Source organism: Haliotis rubra, unplaced genomic scaffold, assembly GCF_003918875.1.
Source record: "Haliotis rubra isolate DU_JTF1 unplaced genomic scaffold, ASM391887v1 Scf257, whole genome shotgun sequence".
In the NCBI taxonomy this organism is placed as follows: domain Eukaryota; kingdom Metazoa; phylum Mollusca; class Gastropoda; order Lepetellida; family Haliotidae; genus Haliotis; species Haliotis rubra.
In genome coordinates, this window is record NW_025766636.1 from 980959 (window position 1) to 1003855 (window position 22897).

A 22897-nucleotide genomic window follows, 5' to 3' on the forward strand; every position below is an offset into this window, starting at 1 on the left:
ACATTTATTTCCTCATGAGACGAGTGATATAACTTCGGCGCATGCGCAATTATTGGGCCTCATTCTGGACGCCATATTGAAGACGAGGTTGAACGATTTCGAGGTTTGTGACTCGTTTTGACAAATTTAGCACTTGTTCAAAATAGGCAGCTGGGACGGGGGGAGGTTTGGGGGCACGCTCGAGTACCCCATTCAGTGCCTTGTTAGATGACTAGTGGGGGGACGATCACGCACCAAAACTATCAATTATATTGAAGTGTCATGGCCACACTGTTATTTTTATAGATAGGAATATCTGCAAATAAGGATCACAAATGATATTTCGAAGTCATCCAGAATCAAAGATCTTTATGTTTTGAAGGTTGTGCCTACTGATAAGCAAGTTTGGGTACCATTTACCTGGAATGTCCGTTTAGACTTTATGTATGGTCGACATGCGGAGAAAAAAAATACAGCACCTTTCGTGACGCACATCGATTTGTGATTGCATATAATTAAAGACGAGAAAAAAATCGGAACTAGCCTTTGTCTTTCTTTTCTTACTACCACATTGCATCCATGGATTTTAAATTTATCACTACACACAAAAGACTACACGAAAAAGTCAAATATAAATATTTGATATTGCACATTCTGTCATTTTCAGTTGATTTGATATCAACATTATCAACTAGAATTTGATCATGTTGACCTGTGTATGTATTAAAAACACCAACAATAAAAACGCAAAAAAAAAAAGCTGTATGATGTGACCACAACTATATTATCAGTTTACTTCTAGGTAGATTAAAACATGATTTACTACTTTATAGCCTGAACTGTTGAGTATGTCAGAATCAGATCTATATATTATTCCATCAAATGGAACAATTTTTTTATCATTACATTTATATCACTCTCACGATCGATACCAGATCTACATGATATTTCCTAAATATTGATAATCATGATCATTGTTTTTTAAAAAGTTCTTTTTGTATGCCCAATTGATAAAACTTATATCAATGAAAGTATTTTATGTTTTTTCATAATTATCGGAAACAATCAGTTAATCTGAGTGGTTCTGGTGACAGTCTTTGGCTGAAAGAGGCTGAAAGGCTGTGAATATTGCTGTATAGGCTTCAGCAGGCTGCATTGAGAAGGCATTGAATTTTGGCAAGCATCATCAGATTTGGGTTCTATTTCTTGCAATGAGATCGGATTCGATTTTCAGTAACCTATGCTTGTCATAAGAGGCGACTAATGGGATCGGGTGGTCAGGCTTGCTGACTTGGTTAACACATATCATTGTATCCCAATTGCATGGAATAGATCGATGCTCATGCTGTTGATCATCTGGTCCAGACTCAATTATTTACAGACCGCCACCATATAGCTGGAATATTGCTGACTGTGGCGTAAAACTAAACTCACTCACTCACTCTTGCAATGATCTGTGTGATGACAAAGTAGACTGGTTAGAAAATGATTAGTCTACAACACAAAAGATATACATACTGAAACACTTGAGAGTGGATTTCATTATTTTGAAAGATCAGTCACTGGTCTTTGAGGGCAAGACTTGGTTATCTACCATGTCTACAGATACTGTCAGTGTCATACAGCTGGAAGAATGCTGACTGTGGTGTTAAACAAGCAATTCTATAGCACTGAATCAGTTAGAAGTCTATCACAAATTAACATAATGGGAAAGAGGGGACTACAGAAGATGTTGCTTCAGACTAATAGACATTGGCCTGTAAGCTCATCATGATGTGATCAGACCAACTGGTATAACGCATGAGGACAAACATGTCATGCTTGAGGTAGTGACTTATATGACAAATGCTTTTGTTATGTACCTAAAAAGCCTGCTATTGAAGATTAATACTGTGTTTAAATGGGTGAGTGAGTTTAGTTTTACGCCGCTCGTAGCAATATTCAAGCTATGTCGCAGCAGGGAACACCAGAAATGGGCTTCACACATTGTACCCATGTGGGGAATTGTACCCGGTCTTCAGCTTGACGATCGAGTTCATGCTTTAACCACTGGGCTACCCCAGCGTTGCAGTGAATCGAAAGGAAGACCATTGATGAAAAAAGACATTAAATTATGCTTCATATGATACATGTAATATGGTGCAATCTATTTTAGAACATTTCTTATAATTTTCAGAGCCACTGACCACTGTCAGTTACCACGATGACCAAAGACGATGGAGTGAGCTCTAGCTCTGATGTTGTCGTGGTTGGAATACCTGTTGTCAGCAGCGGCAACATCGATGGTAGCATCATTGACCTCCCTCTTACTGCTATCTCAAAAGGGGAGATAACTTCAGAGATTGATGTTGCTTCTGCGGGATTTACTAATTCTTTTCTTGGCAGTGAGTACCTTTGCTTTGTCATCATGATCATGCATTTTGTTGCATTGTAAGTTCAAATTAGTCGTAAAATTTAAAGTTTGGGAGCTAAAATGGAAACATCTTTTTAACCTTTATGAAACTTATTCTGATCCTTCTTTTTATGATGTTGATCAGACCATAACCATTGTCTTGTGGGTGGAGCCTTTGCTCTGAGAGAAGGTGAACAGTTACTCATTGCAGGGTTCGATTCCCCACAGTCCGGGTTAGAATATTGATCTTCAGTAACCCATGTTTGTCGTAGGAGGCGGCTAACGGGATCGGGTGGTCAGGCTCGCTGACTTGGTTGATTGTCAGTCTAGACTTGCTAAGTTACCTCTGTCATACGGTGATAGTATAGCTGAGGGTGGCGTTCATTCCTGTAGTGTTTGAATCAAGGGAACTGTCAACATGTTCAAGTCTTTTCCTTTCAGTATTAGGTTTATAACAAGCACCCATGACAGTTAATTTCTGTGCTAAACCTTCAGCCTTGGCTATGGTTTCAGATGTGAGGACAGACAATGCCACCCTTCAGAGTCTACTTGCTGCCCCGATAACCACCCCCCAGATACTGGCCAACCCAGACACCATACAGATCATCACCGTGCCCACTGCTGCTGACCTCATCACGACCTCACAGCCAGATGGCGCTGGCAAAGTGTGGCAGGTCATTCCAAACATCAACAACCCTGAGATCGCCACCATCATTGCCGTCAGTGATCCTTCAGAGTTGCTCCAGCACATGCAAGTTAAGCCTGATACAACAGGTAGAGATTGTGCTGTATGGAAAACAAAATACGGATACCACCAGTTGGCTTCTGTATCAGAGCTTGCATATATTGAAAGCAATTTGTTGATTAAGAACATATTTATTTATACTTGTCATTGGCCCATGTATTCATTTTAGTTGCTGAATAAATCAGTGTGAGACTGAGAATATATTGCATTTGTGTGTAAGATGGCAGAAATATCTTAGCAGACAATGTTCTTTTTCTTTGGTTGCATAATCCTAGAAATGCATATGTATTAAGAATAAGGTTTAAGGTGTAGGTGTGATATATTTCATTCTCCTGGTACTAGCTGCTGGTATAGTTTAATGCAGTCAGTCTGCATGATTGTTGGTCTTCGATATTCCATTACTTTTTTATACTTACTGCAGTTTATGTGTTCCAGATGGCATGGGTCAGTTCGATGCCCAGTTTGTGTCAGCTGCTGACTCTGCTGGGGTCACCTGCTCCACGGATAACGTCCTCATGCCCCCTCCCCAGCCACCACCCCAGGCCCTCCCACCAGACTGTCCCACCTGGGCGGCCAGGTTGAAGAACTGTGAGGTAGGCCTGTACTTGGGATCTAGGCTTCTCAGAAGTCAACTAAATAGGGTATTTCCATTTTGAGGGATGTATCTAGGTCATCTGAGGTCAACTAAAATGGTGTATGTCCATTGTGAGGGATTTATCTAGGCCTACAATAGGAGACACATGTAATTTACCATGACACTGAGATCATTGCTTATTGTATTGACCAGTATTAGGCCTGGTCACTGTTATGATACAGATGATGCTTGCTGCTGCTTTCATCAACATCTATACACTTGATATTGTTGCAAACATTCTGAAAACCATCAAATTCCTTTCTAACTGAAGAAATAATATTGAATGAAAAAGAGAGACATCATCATTTTGATTGCAAGAAATCATATTCTGTATGTATGACTTTCAGAAAATTGGTGACTCCTATCGAGGCTATGTAGAGAGTGAGGTTGACCTTGATCTTCTGCTGACCTTCCACAAGCAGCAGACGCAGAGTTTCTGGGGCACCCGCCAGTCCCCAAGTCCCGCTAAGCCGTCCACCCGCCTCATGTGGAAGTCCCAGTATGTGCCCTTCGATGGCATCCCATTTGTTAATGCAGGTATGTATGCTGCCAGGCTTAACGAGTTCCTGCTCCACAGCAGACAGCCATCAGTGAGATCCAATAGCTCAGTTCATACAGTTGTTTATGCCTCCTCAGTTGTCCAGTGTGTTGCATCTCTACTGCAGTATTTGGGTCCCTAAACCAGAACAAACGCTTTTACAGAATTTGTCGTATGTATCAAATACCTCTGTCAGTTCATCTAAACCTAGATCATTCATTGTGAGTTCTGTGATTGCAGGGAGTCGAGCAGTGGTGCAGGAGTGTCAGTATGGACCGAGACGGGAAGGGGAACCCCAAGAAGCAGCTGGACATCCCCATCAAGGGGGAATACAGGCAGACATGCCCTGCAAGGTAGGCACAGACACTATTATTTCACAGTATTAGGCAAGTGTAGTTGTTCAAATTTGCCTCTGTTCACTAGCAGAGAATGGGTATCTATTTGGATAAGTCATGTGACTATTAACCTTCTAGCGCCTCACAGATATCTTGGGTTATCCGGGGTAATAATAATGAGATTGTATGTTAGCGCATTGAGTGTGCCCCTCCATTGTGCAGAGTTCAGCTCATTACAAATGCCCTTACAATTATTAGTTATAGTATTATCTATCGTTCTGACAACACACAGAGAACTTTGGTAAAGATACCTGCTGGTCATATTTAAAGTACTGAAGGTTTTAGAGGTTCTGAAGGTTTTAGAGGTTCTGCAGTTTTAAGATTTAATGAAACATAAATGTGTAAAGAAAACATTTGTTTTACTTCAAATATAAATCAAAGCATGATCAAATCTTTGACCCAATGTATTTGTACTGATTTTATCGACATTTGGTAAAATGAGACATGTATAAATTCAGGTAAAGCTTCTTGACAAGGTCTAAAATCAGCCATTCTGACACGATCTTTATCTATGCATTACATATTTTCATAAGTCCCAAACGTGCATGTGTTTGAAGCCTAGTTCTCATTTGTATGAACTCATCATGTTCTCGTTGCAATCTCTAAAATGTTTTCTAATTTATGTAAATAATTGATATGCTGTGGGTCAAAAAGGGCCCTTATCCTGCCTTGTCCTTAAGTGTGACACTTCTGTGTTTCAGAATATATATTAAGAAAGTGAGGAAGTTCCCAGAGTTTTATGTGTCAACAACACTAGATAAGAAATCCTTAAAGATTGCCATGGACAAAGCATTTCAAGACCTCAAAGACAGGGGTGTGGATGGCTGGGGGCAAGAGAGGTAATGTATATGTTCCCAGTCAGTATGATCTATCATGGATAATCATCATCATTTGATAACAAGGGGCTGCAGGTGCCCCTGTAGTTTAAGACGTCATAATTCTCTGGGTAGAAACCTATGGTTATGATGATTTGGGCTTTTATTCCCAGATTCCTCTGATTATGTTTTCATGTTTGTCAGCCCCGTGCCCATGGTCAGAGATTTACTGAAAACATCTTGTTGTCTTTAGACCCTGTGAACACCAACACACTTCTTTGTTTGTGTCTGCAGATACTATGTCCAGCTCCCGACAGAGAAAGCTCATGAGTTCCATGAAGATGTTCCCCAGCCCCCCAAGTTGATGATTACACCAGCCAAGTTAGAGTTTGATGAGACTGACAGTGGCGACCAGAGGCTACACCCTCGGGTGGTGCAGAAAATACGAGAGATGGTCTCGGCAGGGGAGACCCGAGTCTATGCCATACGCAAGCAACTGAGGTATACATGCATTCTTGATGGTGATATATGTTATACTTACTGGCAAACAAGGATAAGTTGGACCGGTGCAGAGAATACGTTTACGAGAAGTAGGCGGTGCACTTCAATGAGCAAACCCATTTGGTTTGTGAAAGGTAGAGCAGATGTAGGCTAGTGCACGTGCATTGCATGACGATGAAATTGATCCCGCGTGTAGCTGCACACGCCTTGCTCATAAGACTCTCATGTCGATGTAGCAAGTCGCACTACACTTGATCGCGGACAACCTGGGGCCCCTTTTATCACAATGGCAAGTGCCAGTGGGCGACACTCATACATGCTAGTACGGGTCAATTGTCAGGTCGGTGCTCAACTTATCCTTGTTTGCCAGTAGCAATATTCATGCTAATCCCAAAATGTAACTTAAATATGTCAATCAGTCTTGACAAGTTAAACCTGTGATTGATATTATCTTGGTGGTTTAATGACATATTTGACACACACTCAATTGAGCCAACACAGAGTGTTAGACAACCATAACTCACTTTAAAGTCTAACAAATTTTTAAACTTATCCTATCTCATGGTATGCACTTCTCTCTCTTGATTCGACACTGTGTGGCACGATGTAAACTTTTTCCCTAGGCCTCTCTTGTCCATCCGCCCAAGAACTCCATACCCTTTCGAGGCGTTTGGTGACTACACTCAGGCTTGCGCTTGTCGTGTTGCTGACAGGCCTGTTATGCTGCTTCACTTGACGGACCCAGTCCCTCCAAGAAAGGAAAGTTTAAGGTCCTACTTTGTCTGCTTGGCGATCACAGTCCCCTCACTCGAATGAAGAGGATTTCATGAGAGCGTCGTCAGATTCTTGCTTATCGGAAGATGTTCGGCATTTGTTGGGCTCTCAACATTCCATCCCGAGTCCTTCGTCTTCGACCACGTCCTGGGTTGTGGTTGTCGAGACTGCTACCACCCCTCAGGATACCTCTACACAGCAGGACCTTCGAACTACGCTCTCTGTCTCTCGTTCACCAGACCAGTTATCTCGGCAACTTGGCTTATCTGTTTCGGACAAGAATCAGCTGATCTCTACACCTGACTGCGCAGAAGCCGTTCTCGCTCTCGTTGTTCATCCAGTAGTGAGAGGAACCAGTCTACCTCGCCTCAATGCCTGTCAGTTGTTACTTCACCGTCTCCTTCCCATTCGGCGATAAGAAATGTGTCTTGTGTCCAGCTACCTTGATCTTCTACTTCGCCGAAGCCTGCCAGATCGAATCACAGTTCGTCAGGTAACGCTTCGCCACCTCGACTTTCGCCGGACTGCCCACCTTCCCCAGAATTAGACCGGCTCTCTACGAAACAGCGTACGCCGAACCGGTCTTCATTGAAACACCAGTCTAAGAGTCAGCATTCTCCGGATCGATCATTTGCTAAACGGACTTCACCTAATTGTACTTCGTTGAAACAACGTTCGCCGAAACAGAAGACTTCACCGAAACGACATGTGGTGAATAGACTTCGCCGAAACGATTCCTGGACTCATGTGCAGGAAACTACTCCTCCCCCAGATCTGGCTGCGATGTTAAGTGCTCTTACTACTGCTTGGAATCAACAACAGGCTGCTCACTCTACGGGGAATGCTCCTTCCCTCGGACCATCTAGTCCTGGTGTTCCACCTGGTGTCTCCAGCACATTCGGTTGTGGATTCCCCAGAGGGAAGTTTGGATTTTGTTGATGAGCCTCAAGTGTTAGCTTGGATAGTGGAGAAGCTCCACCTCCCTATGTCACAGAACCCATGAGACAACGAGACTTGACATCTATTACTTTCCCACCACGACCTTGTATTGCTCATCTCACAACCTCCTTGGATCATGCCTTTAAAAGCCTTAACGGATTAAGGATGGCCTGCCCTCACCTAGATTTTCGCTACCAGCATCTCACTTCCATGGTTTCCAGTCCTTGGCTACTACCCCTTCGGTGGATGAGGATGTCCAAACACTTTGCGGGAAGAGTATTTGTTCAGCTTTTCTAGTTGAAGACAGAGAACTGTCTCACATGGACACAGCTATTCGTCGTTCCTTACCCTCGATCAACTGCATCATCTCCGCAATGGACATGGTTGTGGCATCAGTGGAGCACTCTTTCTTTGATCAGGATGCTTACATCAGAGGTTGTATGTCCCTTAAACTGGACCAATTTCAGATCGTACTTGACCAGCTGTCTCATTTCCTTGGCTATCTCCTGGCAGTTCGCCGTTGCGGCCAACTCACTTTGTCTTCATGAGATGACAGGTTTAAGGCTGAACTCTTCCGTCAACCTTGGTCTGCAGAATCCTTGTTTAATGGCATGATTGGAGAAGTTTCGACGAAGGTGGATCGGGACACTCAATTTCAAGTTTCAGTGGAATTATTGAAACTCCAGAAGTCTCATCTGCAAGTTTCCATGATACAGAGGAGGCCTCCATGGTTTGTGCCATCTCATCCGGAACTGCATCAGGGTTTACGTGGCCATTCGGCCCGAGCTAGAGGTAGCAGGTCCTCCTGTGGCACTTCTTCCCGACGTCCTCCCAAGTCCGACTCCCGAGCTGGGTGTGGGGCCCCAAGCAGTGACTCGTCGAAACAAGGGCACGACTGGGAACTCCCCCTCCAGCCGTCCCCATATTCGACTCTCCAGTGGGCAAGAGACTAGGGAGGTTTGCTCCCAACTGGACCATACTCGACGATCCTTTTGTGACCGACCTCCTCGCCACAGGTTATCACCTTCCAGTCATCGGACGTCCGCCGCTGACAGTGCATCAAGGACACTGCGGCTACCTGGCGGACCAGGTCCAGGTTCTTCACTCCACCATAGGTACGCTCACAGAGAAATGTGCAGTCCAGTCTCTCGGTCCGGCGCCCAGGACTCCGGGGTTCTATTCCTCCATCTTCCTGGTTCCCAAGAAAAACTCCACAAAACTAAGACTCATTTTCAACATGAAACTTTCAATGCCCACTATCTCCAGCGTCCACCTCACTTCCAGATGGTGTCGATCGTCCTTCTTCGCACCATTCTGAAGAAAGGGGATTTTCTTGTCAGCTTAGACCTGCAAGATGCTTACCTTCATGTGCCCATTCATCCGGAATCACGAAAATTCCTCCGAATCATCTTCCAAGGGATCCATTATCAATGGACCGTCCCGCCTTTTGGAATTTCCACGGCCCCGTGGCTATTTACCAGGATCACCAAGCCGATCACCAGGTTTCTTCATCTGCACGGGGTCATGTTCGAAAGTTAAATAGACGACTGCATTCAGGCACAGAGAGACCCAGTTATTCTTCTACGTCAGTTGGAGTTCAGTACGAAGCTACTCCGGCAGCTGGGTTGGTTGTTAAACGCTCCGAAGTCGGAACTAACACCGACCCAGACCCTTCAATTCATCGGAGCAACTTTTGACACGCACCAGGGCCTGATTTTCGTCCCCCAAGACAGGTGGCTGAAGATTCAACAGCCAGTTCCGTTAGCACTGTCGCAGGCCAGGACCTTATGACAGTGGCAGGAACTGTTGGGCCTCTTGACATCAGCACAGGCATTGACACGGCGGGGACAATTGCAACTGCGTCTGTTGCAGCATTTCCTGCGTCCATATCTCGTCTCAGAGAATCTCAAGGAGTTGATTCGTCTTCCCGAACCCTTACGTCCTTTTCTTCAGTGGTGGCTTGTCGAACAGAACGTTTGCGCCGGAGTTTGTTTGATGCCGTTCATTCCTACGCACCACTTGTTCGTCGCCCCGTCGCTCAAAGGTTGGGGGGCTCACTTTCTTCATCATCAGACTGCCGGGCTGTGGTCATCCGCTGAACGGGACTTGTACATCGACGAACTCGAGTTCTTCTGTCGCCATTCGACATTGGGCAACAGAACTTGGGGGTCCTCCCTGCTGATTCAGACAGACAACTCCTCGGTCGTCTGGTATATCAACCATCTCGGGTCAACGGGTTCGGCGAACCTCCTTCAGTTGGGGTTTCGGTTCTTTGATCTGATCGACTCCCTCGCCATCAATGCTCGAGTCAGACACATTCCCGGAGTCAGGAATGTCATCACAGATGCGCTGTCCCGCTCTGATCGGCCATCTCCCACGGAGTCGCAATTGAACCCACAGATATTTTGGGAACTGGTCTTCCCGTTATCAAGGCCCCAAGTCGACCTATTCGCCACGTTGTTCAACCATCAGCTCCCGCAGTTTGTCTAGCCAATACCAGACCAACTAGCGTGGGATGTCGACGCTCTGGCGATTTCGTGGGAGGGACTCAACGCTTACGACCAGGTGACCAGGCAGATTCTACTGACTTTGGTCGCGCCTTACTGGCCAGTCAGGAGTTGGTTTGTCGATCTCGCACAGCTCGCAGACCTAAACCCAGTTCCTCTCGGAGAGTGGCTATGGCCATCACTTCTGCTCATCGGACTTCCACCCATTCACTTTATGATGAGAAGTGGAAATGTTTTGAGAGATATTGCACGTCCAGAGGCATTACGTCTCCTGTTTCTAAGTCGCTGAGTTTCTGCAGTATTTGGGTTCCGCTTTGGCCACTTTCCTTGCTGCGATCAACTCGTTCCTGGCTACCACCACAGGCTCTAAGGTCTCCACGGTTCCTGAGCTTCAGTATGTGCTTCGGTCCTTTAAGTTGGCCGATCAGTCTAAGAAGTTTAGACCTCCTGCTTGGGATTTATCTGTGGTGCTGCGTCATTTGGCCTCGACGGACTATAAACCCCTCGCTCAGAAGGACTTTGAGAAGATCTCCTTCAAGACCTTCTTCCTTGTGGCCTTGGCTACAGCTGCTCGGATTTCTGAACTCCACGCTTTGGACGTTAACAGAGTCCAGTTTGAATGGAAGAAGCATGGCAAATTCTTCCTCGGTCTCCGTTGGGATTTTGTAGCGAAGAATCAGGTGCCCGGGACAACCCGATCATTCTTTTACCATCCCACCGTTGTCCACGATCCTTGGGCCGCATGACAATGAAGACCTGCAGCTTTGCCCTGTTAGGGCTTTGAAGATTTTTCTTGCTGCTTCTAAAGATCGCCGCCATCTCCGCAAGCGCCTCTTCATTCCGTTGTCCTCAACATCCAGGGCGGAAGTGTCTCGCACCACTTTATCCTTCTGGATGAGAGCCACCATCCTACGGGCTTACACCTTCGCTGGGTTACCGCCTCCGACAGCTTCCAATCCACATGAGACACGGGCGTTAGCGTCTACAATGGCTCTGCATAGTAACTGCTCTCTCCACGCCATTATGGAAGGATGTTTCTGGCGATCCGACTCGGTCTTCTCCTCGCACTACCTTCGAGACTTCTCAGTCAAGGATGTCCAAGGCCTACACCAGTTTGGACCCCTTGTGCTCGCACAACAGCTGTCTACGGCCCACCAACGCAGATAGGGAACGGTCCCTCGCGGTGGCTGCTTCCCTGTATTTTCTTGAATATAAGTCTGAACTTGCTGTTTGCCTTATGTTTTGATTGCTTATGGGTTAGAACTACTTCACTTAGTTTTATACTAAGACACGGAGATACTACCACCTTGGTGGTTGGATGAATCTGGAGCTCGATTCTGTATCACGATGTGGAAGGGTTTGACATTTCATGTTTCCTGACCTCTACTTTTCGAAGCAATTACGTCAGTGAAGTGTGTCACTCCCGAATTCTAGTGGATTTTGTTGCGTTCCGACTCCGAAGTTTCCGGGCACATCCTTTGACTAGCTTACGCAAAGGAGTGGGGGTCAATTTGATGCTGTTCTGGAACTGAACGTTAATACTTGGAGTTCCCGAGTGCTTCTCTTTCACCTGCCCCTGGTCGGTGTCTGTGGGGGTCTTCTTGAAGCAGGGGCTGGCCCGATTATTGTCAACTGACTTTAATTTACGGGGGTACCTTGAAAATCGTGGCGAAGTGACATACTTTCTCGTCCTTCTTCGGAGGTTGCGGCCGAACACCACATTGCTCGGGAGCACCCATCTCCCTGGGAGACGTTGTGCTTAGTAATCCAAGGAGTTCAAGAGAACACAAGCATATGAGTTGCGTGCATGCGGAACAGGCCTCCCTTGTGCATCGCTATCTACAGTCGTTTCCAGTCTACACAGTTCCTGCTGTTTGCACTGTCAAACACAGAGTATCTGCGTCCCGCCGTCCGACCGTGGGATAAGTGCATACTGTGAGATAGGATAAGTTTAACAATTTGAAAATTTTAATATAAATTGTACATTTATACACTTATCCTATCTCAGGCGACGGATTCCCGCCCATCCTCCCCGCTATGCAGATTCTCCAAGATGGATATTATCCAGTGGCTCCAAGAATGAGAATGATGATTCGGAGATAGTCACATGGGCAGCTAGTGGTGCATGCCGCATGCTTTGCATGAGAGTTAGGAAGCTGTGTTATAGTGAGGTTAGCATGGAGTGCTTGGGCGGATGGACAAGAGAGGCCTAATAATAATAATAATAATCTACTTCTATAGCGCCGAGTTCCAGCTAGGCTGCTCACAGGCGCTTGTGCAGATAGTCTATTTCATTTCAAATAGATGTGTCTTTAAATGTTTTCGAAAAGTTGGTAGACTTGGGGCGGATTTTAGCGACATAGGGAGGTTGTTCCATAGCATGGGAGCTGCACATTCAAAGCAGCGGTCCCCGTATTTGGTCCTGGATGGTCTGGTGATAAGCAGATCTTTATCTTGTGATCTAAGAGTTCTTGTTGGTCTATGGTTGTTTAGAAGAGATGACAAGTAAGATGGAGCAGTGTTGGTCTTCAGGCACTTGTAGATAATGGTAAGCACCTTGAATTTTATGCGTCTGGCAACGGGTAGCCAATGCAGTTCTCTTAACCTGGGGGTGATGTGGTCTCTTCGAGGACAACGAGTTATTATCCTGGCGGCTGTGTTTTGTATAACCTGGAGTCGATGAACCAGGGAAGCTGTTATCCCAAACAAAAGTGAATTGGCATAGTCAAGGCGAGATATGACTGTTGCTTGAGTGAGAGTTTTGGCGGTTTCATCTGAAAGATATCGTCTTAGTTTACCAATCTGATGAAGATGATAGTGAGAAGACTGGCACATTTGGGTGACCTGCTTGTTCATGGTCATGTGGGAGTCAAAAACAACTCCTAGATTCTTCACTTGGGAAGAGGCAGGCACATTCACAGGTCCAATATTGACTGAGAATTCTGTCATGCGTTCCTGTAAGTGCTTTGGCCCAGCAATGAATACTTCCGTTTTGTTGTCATTTAGTTTGAGAAAGTTAATTCTCATCCAAGTTCTGATGTCACTGATCCAGCTTTCCAGCTTCGTTATCTTGTCTTGAAGTGATACAATCCTGGAGGCGATACAGCTCTGGGTGTCATCTGCAAAGCACTGAAAGTCAATGCAGTGGTTCCGGAAAACATCACCTAGTGGCAACATATATAGATGGTAAACAAGAGTGCTCCAAGGACTGAACCCTGTGGGAACGCCATATGATAACCACCTTTCTTCTGACACGGCCTCACCCACTTTCACTGACTGAGTTCTGTTTTTGAGATATGACGCAAGCCACATCAATGCTGGTCCGACGATACCAACAGTCTTCTCAAGTCGAGACAGAAGGATACTGTGGTCTATTGTATCGAAGGCTGCTGACAGGTCTAGTAGAACAAGAAGTACTACTCTCTGATTGTCGAGATGAGAAAGGATGTCATTTTGCACACGAAGGAGTGCTGTTTCTGTACTGTGGTGTTCTCTATAGGCAGACTGGAACTCTTCCATCAGGTTGTTTTTTTCCAGATGTTCTTTGATTTGGATTGCTACAATCTTCTCAAGTACCTTTGATAGAAATGGTAGGTTAGACACCGGCCTATAATTTCTAATGTCATTTGGATCAAGTGAAGTTTTCTTGATAAGTGGACGAATAAGAGCCATTTTGAATGTGCTTGGTACTTCAGATGCAGCCAGCGATGTATTGAACATGGCCACTAACGTAGGTGAGATAGAGTCCAATGCAGATTGTAAGATCCATGTTGGGATCGGATCTAATTCACATGACTTTGATGGACTCTTCTTTATTATGCGTGCTATCTCACTTTCTGATGTTGGCCTAGGGACAAAGTTTACATCATTCAACTCAGTGTCGAATCAAGAGAGAGAAGTGCTTACTGTGAGATAGGATAAGTATACAAATATACAATTTATATTAAAATTTTCAATATTCTGGTGTATACAAAGTTGGTGTATTGGCAGAGTGTTGCGGTGAAAGTGTAAACGAAAGTTGGTGTATTTGCAGAGTGTTTGTGGTGAAGGAGCTGTGCCAGGGGGGAGAAGCTCCTGAACGCCATGATCTCACTTTATTCCCAACTGTCAACGATCTCAAGAATCACATTCATCAAGCTCTCAAAGACATCGAAAATGGTTCTCTCCCACTTACTGCTTCAACCGTAAGTAGCTGTAAGCCTGAATACCATTGATACACTGAATTGATTATATCTCATTTCAACTGACACTGAAGGTTATGAATCAGGATCAACAACAAACATGTTTGTGTTGTTCATCTGACAGATGAAGATTTGATGCCTCACCATATCTGTTCTCTGTTTTAAAGTATTTAGCGTGTTTAGTCAATTATTGAAAGTATTAGGGGTAGGGTGGTTACACAGCCATGTTGTTTGTTTGGCGTGGAGGAAATAGATGTGTTGCTTCTTTCTGCAATAGCAGAGATGTTGCCATGTCACAGATTTAAGATTTAGACAATCTTTACATGTCATTTTCTTAATCCCCTGCAACGCGTTTTGCGGGGGTTGTTATATTGGAATCTGTCTGTTTGTCTGAGATGATGGGGACAGATGTTCTCAAAAACCATTATAGATAGGGAAACCAAATTTGGTATGTGTTTTCAGGACATGAATGCCTTGATGGAGTTTGAAAACGGAAAACCATGTTACAATTTGTTACAGAGTTATGGCCTTTGTCATGCATTTCTTGACTTAATGCACGGTATCCCCAATGGGAACAGATTTTCTCAGTAACCGTTATAGATAGGGAAACCAAATGTGGTATGTGTTTTCAGGACATGAATCGTGGTGGAGTAAAAAAAACAGGAACCAAATAAGGATAAGAACACTGGCGGGAGATACTGATGACCATGTCTTCTTCTTGTATATGTTCTTTCATGGGGCATCGACATCATCAATCTCAAGAATCACATTCATCAAGCTCTCAAAGACATCGAAAATGGTTCTCTTCCTCTTACTGCTTCAACCGTAAGTAGCTGTAAACTTGAATACCATTGATACACTGAATTGATTATATCTCATTTCAACTGACACTGAAGGTTATGAATCAGGATCAACAACAAACATGTTTGTGTTGTTCATCTGACAGATGAAGATTTGATGCCTCACCATATCTGTTCTCTGTTTTAAAGTATTTAGCGTGTTTAGTCAATTATTGAAAGTATTAGGGGTAGAGTGGTTACACAGCCATATTGTTTGTTTGGCGTGGAGGAAATAGATGTGTTGCTTCTTTCTGCAATTGCAGAGATGTTGCCATGTCACAGATTCAAGATTTAGACAATCTTTACATGTCATTTTCTTAATCCCCTGCAACACGTTTTGTGGGGTTTGTTATATTGGATGATCTGTCCATTATAGATCCGTATCCAGGACAGATGATGGGGACAGATTTTTGCAAAACCATTATAGATAGGGAAACCAAATGTGGTATGTGTTTTCAGGACATGAATGTCGTGGTGGAGTAAAAAAAAACAGGAACCAAATAGGAACAGAACACTGTGGAGGGAGATACTGATAACCTTGTCTTCTTGTATTTGTTCTTTCATGGGGCATCCACATCATCACACAGCTATTGGACATCCTACAGAATAGCTTTATGGTGCTTACTTCCTGCTATTGATAATGGTCTAATGCTTGTTTCTTTATCAGGTGAATGTTGAAATAATCACTAACCAGGACGGAACATCCACATCATCACTGGATCCTCACGGGGAGTTGCAGTCCTTTGACCCCTCTATTCTGTCAGGGGTAGCACCTGGAGAAGATGGGCCCATGCCGGAGACTGTCACTGTCACTCTCACACAGAACCCTGGGGAAGGTAAGTCACTCTCACACACAACCCTGGGGAAGGTAGTCACTCTCACACAACCCTGGGGAAGGTAGGTCACTCTCACACAGAACCCTGGGGAAGGTAGGTCACTCTCACACAACCCTGGGAAACCCTCACACAGAACCCTGGGGAAGGTAGGTCACTCTCACACAGAACCCTGGGGAAGGTAGGTCACTCTCACACAGAACCCTGGGGAAGGTAGGTCACTCTCACACAGAACCCTGGGGAAGGTAGGTCACTCTCACACTGAACCCTGGGGAAGGTAGGTCACTCTCACACTGAACCTTGGGAAGGTAGGTCACTCTCACACTGAACCCTGGGGAAGGTAGGTCACTCTCACACTGAACCCTGGGGAAGGTAGGTCACTCTAACACTGAGCCTTTGTGCACTGTGCTTCAGCCAGGCAAGTGCCATTGCGCCATTCACACTGAAAAATATGCAATGGCACTTTTTTTCAATGCTAGAGCCCTCATTGGCACAACAATTAATATAATCCACAGGTCTTTTATACCATGATTACCATGAATGGCAAAAGTCTCAACTGCATTGGCACACATTTTAGTAGTTAAGGTGCCAATTGGCAACACTCAAAAAAATTCTGCCTGAAGCACTGCCCCGCAGAGAAGATAATTATGTAAGTCACCTCACACAGAACGAGGGTATGTTGTTCACTCTCACACAGAACGTGGGCATGTTGTTCACTCTCACACAGAACATGGGGACGTTGTTCACTCTCACACAGAACAAGCTCATGAAAGCCATCCACGTACAGAAACCTCGGGAAAGGAGGCAGTGTTCTTTATTTACAGGTTTCAGTTGAAATGAATTTCATAAGTATATTAGAGGTGTGTTTATAATCTGGTGCATTGCACAGTTACCAGTTCTGTGAACCAGTGTAATGGACCACCAGCAGATTTCAGTTGCAACATATTACAACTCTGAACATTTTACAACATGTATGTTCTGTAGATGGCCACCATATCATATCTCGCATCGAGACCCACCTGAGTGACGGCACAACACAAGTGAGCACCACCCTCACCCCGGAGACTGCCCAGCTCCTGTCCCGCCTACACCCAGGGATGTTCCCAGCCGCAGCCTGCTACAGGTAAGGAGGAGAAGACTCTTGTGTTTCAATTTCACAGATTTGACCAACCAGGGCTCAATGCTCCTGTCATGAATTACATTAGAACATACAATGAAATTATTTTCGTTGATGGCCTTATCTTTTTTGTTTGATTGAAGCAATGGCTCAATTGGTGGGGAGGGCTGAAATATGTTAATGGTGGCAGGAGGATCTGTACAATAAGTCTGTATTTGCCATATTAATATTAATCCAATACGCACTTCCTAACCAACTTCTTGACCAGTCTATATGTAATCTTTATAAGGAACCCCTACCAGGACTGAAATATGACAGAAGCTTATAGAAGCAAAGCACCAGTATATTATTCCCTCATAATTATGACAAAGTAGTTAGTTTCAAAGACATTTGAATTGAGTTTCTTCACTATTTCTACATTTAAAAAATCGAACCAATTGTGTATGGATGTAATAAACAGCCCCTTTGTCAATTTTCTAAGCATGATAAGTGTCCAGGGCGATTATTACAGCAAGGTTGGTGATTGAATTGAGCGGATCAGAATTGTGAAAAGTGGTTAACAAGGCTCCATGTTTCAGCTCTCACCCATGCAGGGTCACAGCACTGGTCAGGAGATGGGATCCTCACAGGACATCGTTGTCGGCAGTGCCATGGGAGACGACACCGAACAGCAGTGTGATGACATGGAGGCATCCCAGCATGCCGATGGTCTAGACGGGACAACCCCGCTACAAATTGTTGACACTCAGATCATACATAATGAGAATTGTGATGATGAAGGTGAAGATGGAGACATGGAGAGTGTTGACCCTTCACAACTGGATCAGGCAAGCATGAATCAGAGCCACATGCATCAGGCACACCTCGAACAGGCACACCTCGACCAGGCAGACCTTGATCAGGCACAGATGGCTCAGGCACACCTGGAGCAGGCACACATGATAGCTGTGACCTCAATGGAAGGTAGTAATCTATTGCCATTTAAATGCAGTTACTTACAATAGTAGTAATGTTTTTTAGTTTCATGTTTGATTGGTTGCTTATGCAGGGTTTTCAGATTTAAGAAATGCTGAAAATTCTAGAATTTGACATTAGTCCTTGCCACAATTATTCTCATTATTGTATATTTATTCTCCTTTTAGCTTAAATTTGGGGCATGTATGGTTCAGTTGTTTGCAGGTCACTGTACAGTTACCTCCCTTGGTCACTCCAGAATTCCATTGGTTGTGGGCGAGACTCCCACATTTGCCCTGATTTTCATTTTTATAGTAAACATCTGGGGATGCATGACCTCTGTTATTTGTAATGATGTTGCATAGCTGCCTGACAATTTACTGTTACACTCTGTAACAAACAAAAGAGAAGTCATTATCCACTTTTGTTTAACTTTTTCATGGTGTTCTTATTGCTTATCAAAAACCAAATAGTTTGATATAGCATATATTTCCCAGTTTTCAAAGTAGTTGCAAATTGAGTATGGTGCTTGGTGCCACACATAGCGTTTGGTTAAGTTTGAACTTTTCCTATGTGAATATTGCCTGGAATTGAAATATGTGACAGTTTGATTTGGTTTTCATGTAAGTTGCTGATGTTTCAGATGAGCAAGGACTGGTGCATCTGACTACAGCAAGCGCTCATCCTAGTATGTGACTATATGGCTGACATCTTGGCAATGTGTCTCAAGTGCTGTCGACGTAACTCACTTACCCTTCTTCAATCTGTGTTGGAGGTGAACATATCCCTGCATGTGTCCGCTTGGAGGAGACCTTATATTACTGTCCCACTATGTGGGTGAGATTGATGTCCCACCGTGTGGCCGAGATGTTGTAAAAATGTTTCACTATGTGGTCAAGATATCTTGTGTTTACTGGTAAGATCGTGTCTTCATCTTGACCATGTGGCCAAAATCATGCCATCATCGCTCACTATATATCTCACCAAGATGTCAAATATCCAACACTGTGGCCAACATCATGCCAATATATCTTACTATCTCACAGAGTCTCTCTCAGAGACCATGCCTTCATCTCTCTTCATCTCACCAAGATGTCAACATATCTGACAGTGGGTGAAATCATGTGTTGATCTCTCTATCTCACTGAGGCTTCTGCATACTTCACCCTGCGGCTGACTATCGCTGTGTTTGCTCTGACTGCTGTGTAGGGCAGTTGAACTGACTAAATAACTTCCATCATGGGAGTGTACATATCATCTGGCATGTAGCCTTGTTGTAGCACAGACAGGTGCTTGTTGTAACCATACTGTATACTACAGACACTTTCAGGGTTGGAGGTTATCTTAAGGTAACTATTTGGGGACTGTCAAGAAAGATAAGTGGTGTTTCCATGTCCACTTTTACTGTTAGAATGATGGTAGCTCTGTAGCAGATTTTGGGGACTAGTGAGAATACATTTTCTTTTTCTAACCCAGGAAATGTTTCTACATGTGATCCCCTTTCAACCTGGCTGTTGTAATGTGATAGTAAGTGATCCTACTTGATTAATTAATGCGTTCGATTTCCAAAGCAAGACATGATGATGATGTTACACTTTTGCTGCAGTTGATTTTAAGTCAGGCGTTCATTGGCCAGAGTGATCAAATTGAAACATGTAAAAGTGACCCTGACTATTGGTAAAAATTACAGAAATAGTACACAATTATAGCATGGTTTTAGTCCTAACAATAAATCCAGTAAGTTGATTCTGGAAGCAGACTCAACATGTTTGCATGATGTTCCCATGACAAGAAATCCCTTCCTGGCATCCTGACTACAAACTTCATCCAAACCAACAATCGTCACTAGTTACCATAGTTACTTTTGATCCACGTCTCATCCTGTCACTGCTGATAGCTATGCTGCTTCATAAAGTAATGACATATTTCTGAGATCTTTTCAGTTTTCCTGTTCTCACCATGAAGTGTTGCAGTAATAACACATATAAAAATGATACATATTTAGTCCTGCAATCTTGAAGTATTGGGCTCTTTGAAGGGTAGAGTCCATTATTGCCTGAAGGTTTTTTATTTTTACACTATACACCTGAAAAAAGGTCAAGCACTGCTTGTCTATTTCCCATCTAAAATGTGGTCAAATTGTAATCATGCATTAATTTTCTGGTGAGGAACTTTGTTTTCTGTTTACAAAGTGACTTCATTTTGATTGTATAGTGAAAAGATTTCATGGTAACATTTATTGAACTAATCTTTCTTTCTTCCATATGTTCTCTATGTGATATGACTCAGTACTTGTGATCATGTGGATGTGGATACAATGTTCTTGTAATGTTTCAGGTATTGCTGATGTTATAGACTTTTAAATATAAGATCCTTTTCGATGTAGCAGTTTCAAGAAGATAAGGGAAAGTTAAGGGTTAAAGGGATTGTGCTTAATTTTCCCAGAGTAGAAGCATTATCACCTGATGGGTTGTTCCTGCCTTGGCAAGTAAATGAATCATTATGGCCAACTGTGCAGTCCTCGGTGGGTGAAGCATCCATGTTGTTTGGATGTGAAACCCCCAATCTTTTACTCTGATCTGAGGACACCTCCTTAGGTCAGGTGATCCATGAACGACAAACCTAGTGGATAGATGCATAGATTCTGGAGCCAAACTGTCGGCTTTCTGTAATGATTTTACATCATTTCTTTACCATCTCTCTGTGGATATTTTGTTGACAAGTGACACAGATCACTTCTATGCTCTCATTTCTTGGAGATCCAGAACAAATGTGTAAATCAGCAAAACTGTTTTTAATATATCTAACAATATTTATTCATTTATGAAATCTGTAACTTAAAGCTTAGTTGCAGTGGGGTTTCAAACACATGGAAATCATGAAATATCAATGAACAGTCTCTACTTGTCAACACAGAATTGTTCTTGTGTATTCAGTTAGACATTACTGACGGATCTGACCAGACGTAGTGCATGTTGATATGTGAGGTGGGGAAGGTGGGGTAGCCTAGTGGTTAAAGCGTTCGCTCGTCAAGCCGAAGACCGGGTTCGATTCCCCACATGGGTACAATGTGTGAAGCCCATTTCTGGTGTCCCCCTGCTGGAATATTGCTAAAAGTGGCGTAAAACTATACTCACTCACTAATATGTGAGGTCAAATATTGGGTCCGAAAGCATGTGTAGGTGTATTTGCGGATGTGATGCTTGTTACATGATATGTTGTCTCTCCCATGAGACAGCTAGTCGTGGGTTACATTACTGTTCTATCTGTGATCTTGTGTTACATGTATTGTGTAAGTATATTGTTATTTAAGTTTCTTGGTCATGATGTCTTGATCATGTTGATGAACTTCTTTGAGGGACTTTTTAGAAGATAAGGGTGTAAGGGTAGGTTCCTTTCTCACAAAGAATTTATGAAATTCTACTCACTATGTCTACGTACTGGAATATATCTCTGTCATGATAAATACACTAACTTGTCTGGTAGCATAGCTTCACCTTAAGCTACATTTGAATATGATTCTTAATATTGCCTCTCAATGAAATTACATTTATGAGGTAAGGTAATTCTGTACTAAGAGAGACAAATTAGTCCCAAGTATTATTATGGAGTGTGTAATCGCAGTCTAGGAACATGAAGTGTATCAAACAGAGTACTTCAGGAAATCCTGTACAGGATCTGTGTAGAATCCATCTAACAGTTCACTTCTCTTCAGTGATTTATATGTCATGACCAAGAAATGTATAATATTGCCTTATTTATATGGTATTGAATTCATTTTGTTGTACAAATATCTCCATATATGACCCAGGCATTGGTGCATTGCCCTGGACATGTGTTTGCTCATTGTTATTTATTTTCTGTATATATAATAGGATCTCATTTGCATATCATGTAAAAAATGTACATAATACGATTGACAGCATGAGTTGTGCAATGTATTTCAGTTGTTTGGCAGAGACATAAAACAGTGTTCCTGATTTTTCTTGAGGACTGCACAATATTTGGAGATTTCTTCCCGATGAACGAGTTAATAGTGCTTATGGAGAAAATGTCTGTTTATGTCAGACCTGATCAAGAAAAATGTTTCAAATTCAGGATGGACACTGTGGTGTTGTTTTTGGTAGGGAAATCTCATGATACCCCAATATTTGATGGCTAATTTTGTGTAAATGTCATTCACATTCTTTAACAAAACAGGCTTTTCTTTGTTTAAAATGCACAGTAAGTTGGAACAGTTGCAGAACAGAGCTGAAGAGACATGGCTTTGACATAGCTGCAAATATTCTGTCAACAAATTCAACAAATAAAATAAGTGTTTAAAAATGTAGCGTGTTATCATCTATGAACAGCTCCCATACAACCTGTTCAACTGTAAATTTCACAGATGATGCAGCAATTGTCAGCAAATTGAACGACACTGATTCTGAATAACTGTATAAAGAGGACATTAATCATTTTACGACTTGGTGTGCAGAAAACCACTTACTCTTAAATATCACAAAACAAAGGAACTGATAATTGACTTTTGGAGTAAACCCACAGAAAAGCTTCCAGTGATAATCAACGGTGAATGTGTTGAGACAGTGTGAGAGTATAAGTATCTGGGAACCTTCATTGACTCTAAGCTGAACTGGAACTCTAACACTGAAGCCCTATACAAAAGTGTCAACGCGTCTTCATCTCATCGTAAACTGAGATCTTTTAATGTTAACCCATCTGTGGCGTCATCTTTTATGTAGCATTTATTCAGA

General features: G+C 43.3%; 1 protein-coding gene and 1 long non-coding RNA gene across 2 annotated transcripts; both read left to right on the forward strand.

Annotated features, from left to right (window-relative positions):
* Nucleotides 1-28: 28 nt before the first annotated feature.
* LOC124279829 (calcium-responsive transcription factor-like) lies at nt 29-22469 on the forward strand. The gene is given in 14 exon segments (XM_046715708.1): nt 29-103; nt 2156-2363; nt 2867-3145; nt 3552-3709; nt 4098-4287; nt 4529-4572; nt 4574-4641; nt 5385-5522; nt 5793-5999; nt 14253-14403; nt 15907-16075; nt 17057-17195; nt 17768-18152; nt 18787-22469. Coding segments are annotated over 12 exon segments (1860 nt in total). The 5' UTR covers nt 29-103; nt 2156-2182; the 3' UTR covers nt 17904-18152; nt 18787-22469.
* On the forward strand, nt 948-22469 carry LOC124279830. Its single transcript, XR_006899492.1, has 3 exons — nt 948-967; nt 1059-1060; nt 19993-22469. It is a non-coding gene; the product is annotated as an uncharacterized LOC124279830 (long non-coding RNA).
* Nucleotides 22470-22897: the final 428 nt, after the last annotated feature.